The 7,718-nt window shown below is 40.6% G+C and overlaps 1 protein-coding gene across 1 annotated transcript in view; it reads right to left on the reverse strand.

Annotated features, from left to right (window-relative positions):
- Window positions 1-7,718, reverse strand: part of MTR (5-methyltetrahydrofolate-homocysteine methyltransferase) — a 170,889-nt gene that overhangs the window by 30,656 nt on the left and 132,515 nt on the right. Inside the window, exons 22-23 of the mRNA XM_006872011.1 lie at window positions 761-828; window positions 81-201 (exon numbers count right to left, since the gene is read on the reverse strand). Of these exons, the coding sequence (XP_006872073.1) occupies window positions 81-201; window positions 761-828 (189 nt within the window). The remainder of the gene's footprint in view (window positions 1-80; window positions 202-760; window positions 829-7,718) is intronic.

The following is a 7,718-nucleotide window of genomic DNA, read 5'->3' on the forward strand; positions in this document are numbered from 1 at the left end:
AAAAACAAAAACACCACTTTAATGAGTGTCTTCAACACTGGCATTTACACTGAAGCACAGACATCATTAGCACAACTTACCTGGATGTGGTAGCTCCTCCAATCAACAGTGGAATCTTGATGGTAAGTCTCTCCATTTCCTTGGCCACGAAAACCATTTCATCCAGGGAAGGAGTGATCAGCCCGGACAGACCAATGATATCTATTGTTGTAGGAGAAGAGAAAAATGATAGGGAGATGGAACATGAGAGAAAAGGTGGAGAAAGATGAAAAAAGTGTAAATGATTTAATTAAGGCCAGAACATTTAACATGGCTTCCCAATGTCTAAGACATTGGTTCTAACAAGGGGATTTTAATGCATATTTTTGCTTTTTGTAGTAAATATGATTTGCAACCTTAAAAGTTGCAATAATGTACTTGTCCGAGTTTTAGATCATCATCCAACAAAATATATACTTAATTTATAATTTTCCCAACTCAAAAAATGTCCCAGTATTCAAGGAAACATAAAAAAGACTTAGACCCAGAAAACTGTCTAACGCACCAAGCCTTATCTCCAGAACTATACAGTTGTTTCACTGGAACTTAATCACTGGGCTCAACCCTCATTTAAAATGCAATACGAGCAGTCCCATGCAGGGTCTGACTCTCCATCCATAGGAACCACAGGGTCCAATGAGCTGAGGCATTGCTCCTCACTGACACACACTTGGGGGAAATGACAGTCCAGGAAATGCCCAGAAGTACAGTTGCACAATACCTGCTTTGTGGTCAAGAGCAGCTTTCAGTATCTTATCACAGGGAGTCATGACTCCTAAATCAATAACTCTGAAGAAGAGAAATGAAATGTGAGAGGGTTAATGAGGCCCATATGAGACAACGCAGAAGGAACATTTTTAATTTCAGTCATCAAATGCTGCTCTAATGTAAACTGAGATGCTCACCAACACCAACAAGCATTACAATTATAACTACAACTTATTAGGGAGCACTGTGGCTCTGTAGGATAAACACTGGGCTGCTAATCACAGGCTCAGGGGTTTGAGCTCACCAGCTACTCCATAGGAGAAAGATGAGGCTTTCCGTAACTACAGATCTACAGCCTTAGAAATCCTATACAGGGTCGCTATGAATTGGAATCAACCTGAGGGCATTTAACAACAGCAACAACACGCTCTTCATGGGAGCTCTGGTGTGACACTGTAGGATAAGCACTGGACTGCTGCCAGGTGGGTGGTTCAAACCCACCAGGAGCTCTTCACAAACTCCATCCAGGGTTACCATGAGTTGGAATGGGCTCAAGGGCATATCACAACAACAACATGCTCATTATCTGCATAAGCATTCTCATTTAGCCCTCAAAGCAAAACTGCAATTGCTGTTGTTAAGTGCTGTTGAGATGGTTCTGACTCCTAGTGACCTTATACAGGGTTTCCAAGGAGCAGTTCAAACTGTCCTTGCAGTCCAGTGCATTATCACAAATTGCAGTAGCCCCATTTTAAAGATGGAGGGCTCAGAGAAGCTTGGGCCCAGCCTAGAGAAGCCATAGCACCTTGCCTTGTCACACAGCTAGTTAATGGCAGAGTTAGAATTTGAGCCCGATCGGATACCAAAGTCCATTCTCTTAACAACGAGGCTAGTAATCATACTGGCGAAGTTTACTCAATAAATACCTAGAGTGAGCAAGATATTACATGGAAGCCACTGAGAAGGACAGTCAAGGAAAGGTTAGTTCCTACATATGAAGAGCTAATGACATGGAACCCTGGCAGTGAAGGCAAAGAAGAGAGAGGAGAATGAGCTAGGAGCAGTTTACCTAGAGAGAGATGAAAAAGACTCTAAAGGAAGGCTGCCTGTGGGCAGATACAAAGACGAGGGAATAGAACATTGTGGGCCAAGACAGCCAGCCATATACACTGAGAAAACACAGGAATGTTCACAGAATCTCACTTCATGGAGGAGAGAGCTTCCCAGAACTTCTGCCCTAAAAAATCTTCTATGTAGGCTCTTTGATTTTAGAATTAGTGAGTGCTCAGTGTTTAAGGGAGTCCTGGTGGCACAGTGGCTACAGTGGTAGGCTGGTAACTAGTAGGTCGTTGGCTCCAGCTGACAAGACACACACAGCAGAAAGATGCAGCTGTCTGATTCTGTTCAGACCGACACTCTTGGAAACTCTATGGGGGCACTTCTACTCTGTTCTACAGAGCTGCTGAGTCCACAGTGCTGGAGTTTTATGTTTATACCATTTTGACAATTTAATCTTAGCATGCGTATATGTCAAAAAAGTACAGTATGCGTTTGTCATTTATTTCATGACAACAATTCTTCAAACTAAATAGGCAAGCTTTCTTTTTTTAAATAAAATATTAAAATTAAAATTTATAAAACTACCATGTGACATGATATCAGTTGGTAACAGTGAATGCTGGAAACTAGGAGCAGGAGGAAACTTACAGCTCACTACAGACCCTGCTACATGGCTGCATTTTTAAAAAACTATACCCATATTCTTTAAAAACAAACAAACAAACAAACAAAAACCAACAAAGGAAACAAAACTAACACATAGGGAATCTATTTGAATTTCAAATCCATGGTAACTATACTCAGCTCCATTAGCATTGTTGTTGTAGTTTAGTGCTGTTGGGTCAGTTCCAACCCATAGTGACCCTGTAGAGGGTTTCCCAGGAGCAACTGGTGAGCTTGAACTGCCGACCTTGCAGTTCAAAGGGCTTTGCAGTCTGGCGCATTAACCTTCAGTGCCACACCAGGCCTCCCCATTAGCATTCGCACAGCAGGTGCTAATGATGTGGCACTACAGGGTCACAGCAGGAGTGAGGTGGTATCACACTTTTTAAAGACATATTGGAGAAAGTCTGGTAACTGCATCTTTTGTTAAACAATGACTAAGTTTAGACTGTTGCATAGAAAACGATCTAAACAGCATACTGCTTTTTAACTCAAAACAAAATGGCACGTGTTTCAACACTGTTATGTATATATATATATATAAATAGGGCTGCTATCCTCAGGGTCAGCAGTTTGAAACTACCAGCTGTTCTGCGGGAGAAAGATGAGGCTTTCTGCTCCTGTAAAGATTTACAGCCTCGGAAACCCTGTACAGGGTCACTATGAGAACTGACTCCACGGCAATAACAACAACAAATATATATATATTTGCTTTAAATCATTAGTAATAAGTATCTTGCTCTTTTTCTTGTTTGAAGCAGGGTTCGTTTCAGGAATTTTATATGCATACACATCCTTGTTTAAGGAAAAGCAAGGAGACCACTGTGGCTACAACAGAAATGAATAAAGGAGAAAATTGCAGGTGATAAGATCAGAGGAAAGTGAGATCCAGATCTTGTAGGATATACATTGTAATCACCAGAGATGCTCCTGTCTCCAATATCCCCAGACTGTGATTTAACTGGCCAAGGGTGAGGCCCAGGCACTGATATTCAAATGTTCTCAAGTTATAACCACTGAAACACAGTCAATTTTAATAAGAGAAAACAGAAGTCCCTGGAGTTTAGAAAAGGAATAAGAAATCTGGACTGTTTACGAGATTACTCTGGCTGCTGTACAACAGATTACAGAAAGCACAAGGAAGACACAGAGACCATTGTTAGGTGCCATGGAGTTGGTTCCAACTCATAGTGATCCTAAGTACAACAGAACGAACCAATGCCCAAGTGTACACCATTTTTATAATTGTTTTTATGTTTCATTCCATAGTTGTAGCCACGGTGCCAATCCATCTCACTGGGGGGCTTCCTCTTTTTCACTGACCCTTCACTTTACCTAGCACAATGTTCTTCTCCAGGGACTGGTCCTTCCTGACAATATGTCCAAAGTATGAGAGACAAAGTCTTGCAAGCACAGCTTCTAAGGAACAATCTAGTTATACTTCTTTCAGGAACGTATCTGGTTGTTCTTCTGGTAGTCCATGGTACATTTTTCCAGTCTTCTGTATTCATCATCCAGCATTTGCATGCATATGAGCTTATTGAAAATACCCTGGTTTAGGTCAGCAAAGATGCCACTTTATCCTCAAAGTGACATTTTTGCTTTTGGACACTTTAAAGAGGTCTTTTGTAATATTTGCCTAATACAATATGTCATTTGATTTCTTAGCTGATGCTTCCATGAATGTTGACTATGGATGTAAGTAAAATAAAATCTAAGACAACTTCATCAATTGTGCTCCTTAGGAACCTTTACATAGACCAAAAGGCAGTCGTCATTCGAACAGAACAAGGGGACACTGAATGGCTTAAAGTCAAGAAAGAGTTGTATTCTTTCACCATACTTATTCAATCTGTATGTTTAGCAAATAATCTGAGAAGTTGAATTATATGAAAAAGAAATGGCATCAGGATTGGAGGAAGACTCATTTACAATCTGCAATATGTAGATGATACAACTTAGATTGCTGAAAGTGAAGAGGATTTAAAATACTGATGAACATCAAAGACCACAGCTTTCACTATGGATTGCACCTCAAAAATCCACACCACTGAACCAATAAACAACATCCATATAAATGGAGAAAAGACTGAAGTTGTCGAAGACTTCACTTTGCTCAGACCAACCATCAACAAACACTCACGGAAGCAGCAGTCAAGAAATCAAATAACATATTGCATTAGGCAAATCTGTTGCACAAGACCTGAAAGTGTTCAAGAGCAAAGTGTTCAAGAGCAAAGATGTCAATTTGAGGACTAACGTGCACCTGACACAAACCACGCTACTTTCAATAGCCTCATATACCTGTGAAAGGTAGGCAGTGGTGACTAAGGAAGACCATAGAAGAATTGATGCATTTGAGTTATGGTGCTGAAAGTTAAGATTAAAAGTACTATGGACTGCAAAAGAACAAACCAATCTGTGTCGAAAAAAGTTCAGCCAGAGCGCTCCTTGGAAGCCAATGGCCAGACACTGTCTCTCATACTTTGGACATATCATCAGGAGGGACCAGTCAATGGAGGAGGACATCATGCTTGGTAAAGTGGAGGGTCAGGGAAAAAGAGGAAGACCCCCAACAAGATGGATTGGCACAGTGGTGGCAGCAATAGGTTCAACTGCAGCAACGATTGTGAGATTGGCAGAGGATCAGGCAGTGTTGCGTTCTGTTGTGTATAAGGTCTCTCTGAGTCAGTTATGACTCGAGGGTTCTTAACAATAACAACATGACAATTCCAATCTTTTCTCCATTTGCCCAGATGTTATTTATTGGTCCAGTTGTGAGGATTTTGGTTTTCTTTACATTGAGGTGCAATGCAAACTGAAGGTAGCAATCTTTGATTTTCATCAATAAGACTTCAAGGCCTCTTCACTTTCAGCACAAGTTACTGAATCATCTGCACATTGCAGGTTGTTAATGAGTCTTTCTTCAATCCTGATGCCACATTCCTCTTCATATAATCCAGTTTCTTGGATTACTTGCTTAACATACAAATTGAACATGTAAGGTGACACGATATAACCCTGACATACACCTTTCTTGATTTTACACCATTCAGCATGCCTTTGTTCTAACAAGTAAGTGCCTCTTGGTCTATGCACAGCTTCCCCATAAGCACAAGTAAGTGTTCTGGACTACCTATTCTTCACAATGTTACCCATAGTTTGTCATGATCCATACAGTCAAATAACCTTGTAGAGTCAACAAAGCACAAGTAAACATCACTCTGTTACTCTTTGCTTTCATCCAAGATTCATCTGTTGTCAGCCATGTACATGCTCTTCTGAATCCAGCTTGAGTTCCTGGCAACTCCTTGGCGATGAACAGCTGCAGCCATTTTTGAATGATCTTCAGCAAATTTTACTTGCATGCGATATTAAGGATATTATTTGATGTTTCCCCATTCCATTGGGTTACTTTTCTTTGGAATGGGCACAAATATGAATCTTTTCTAATTGGTTGGCCAGGTAACTAACTGTCTTCCAAAATTCTTAGCAGAACTGAATGAGCGTCTCCAGCAATGCATCAGTTTGCTGAAACATTTAATTCGCCTTCCTTTAAATCCTGGAAACTTGTTTTTCACCAATGACTTCAGTACAGCTTAGACCTCTTCCTTGAATACCATTGGTTCTTAATTATAAGCTATCTCTTGAAATGACTGAGCATCAACTAATTATTTTTGGTACACTGAATCCATGGATTGTTTCTTTCTTCAGTTGATGCTTCCCACATCTCCAGTCATAGCTAGTCAGTGTCTTCCAACCGGAGGGACTCATCTTCTGGCACTATATATCAAAGCTTTGCTGGTATTCATAAGATTTTCACAGTGGCTAATCTTTCAGCACTGTATAACATTGTAGGATAAACACTGGTCTGCTAACCATAAGGTGGGCAGTTCAAACCCACCAGCCACTCATCGGAAACCCTGTGCAGAGTCGCTATGAATTGGAATCTACTCGACAGCACTTGACAACAACAACAAAAGGGGCAATGAGTTGATGCTAATGGGGGAGGAACTCCTCAGAAAACGAGGGTGACAAGGGCCAGACAACTAAAAGAATGTAGTAAGCAATGTTGCCAAATTGTCCAGGTAGAAACTGTTGTTTGGTGTATGTGTTATTGTATATATTCTCAAAAACATCAAAAAACAAAAACAAAACAAGCAACAACTGATAGTGGCTTGGCGCCGATTGGAAACAGTATAGAAGTGAGAAGTGGCCAGATTCCAGAAATACTGAGAAACTAGAATTGACAGGAGTTGCTGATGGATTAGATGTGGGGTACGGGAGAAACGGGGACTCCAGATGACTCAGGACCTGAATCAAAGCAACAAGAAAAACAAAAACAAAAAACGGACTACCACTTAACGAAATAGGGAGGAGTTGGACAGGCATTTCTAAGAGGATGGAGTAAGTTCCATTTTCTAAATACTAAGTTCAAAATATCCTTAGACATTCAAATGGAACTCTCAGGAAGTCAAGTGGATATATAAGTCTAGAGAGTAGGAGAAGGAATTCATGCTAGAGATATAAATTTGGGATTTTTCAGCATTAAAGTCACGAAGCTTTAAGAAGAAATGCCTTAAGTATTTCCCAGGGCCTTGTAGGGGCCCACGGTGGTTCAAGGGTAGAATTTTCACCTTCCATGTGAATCAGTATCATCAGCCAAATCGAGGTCAGGTGTAAGCTGTGGGACAGACCATCGACTGCTCATCTCGAGTTCAGGCTGAAGCTGAAGAAAGTTAAAACACGTCCACAAGAACCCAAATGTGAACTTGAACATATTCCACTTGAATTTAGTGACCATCTCAAGATATGATGCATTAGACACTAATGACTGAAGACCAGAAGAGCTGTAGTATGACATCAAGATCATCATACAGGACAAAAGCAAAAGGTCATTAAAACAAACAAAACAGGAAAGAAAGAAAAGACCAATATGGGTGTCAGAAGAGACTCGGAAATCTGTTTTCCAGCATACAGATGCTAAAGCTGATGGAAGACATGAGGAAGTAAAATAGCTGAAAAGATAATTTCAAAGGGCAGCATGGGAAGACCAAGTATTATAATGAAATATACAAAGAACTGGAGCTACAAAACCACAAGGGAAGAACATTCTCAGCACCTCTCAAGCTCAAAGAACTGAAGAAAAAGTTCAAGCCTCAACTTGCAATGCTGACGGATCTATGGTAAAATGGAGGACTGGTAAGATAAGCACTGGACTGCTAACTGCAAGATCAGCACTTCAAACC

Source organism: Chrysochloris asiatica, unplaced genomic scaffold (assembly GCF_000296735.1).
Source record: "Chrysochloris asiatica unplaced genomic scaffold, ChrAsi1.0 scaffold00179, whole genome shotgun sequence".
In the NCBI taxonomy this organism is placed as follows: Eukaryota; Metazoa; Chordata; class Mammalia; order Afrosoricida; family Chrysochloridae; genus Chrysochloris; species Chrysochloris asiatica.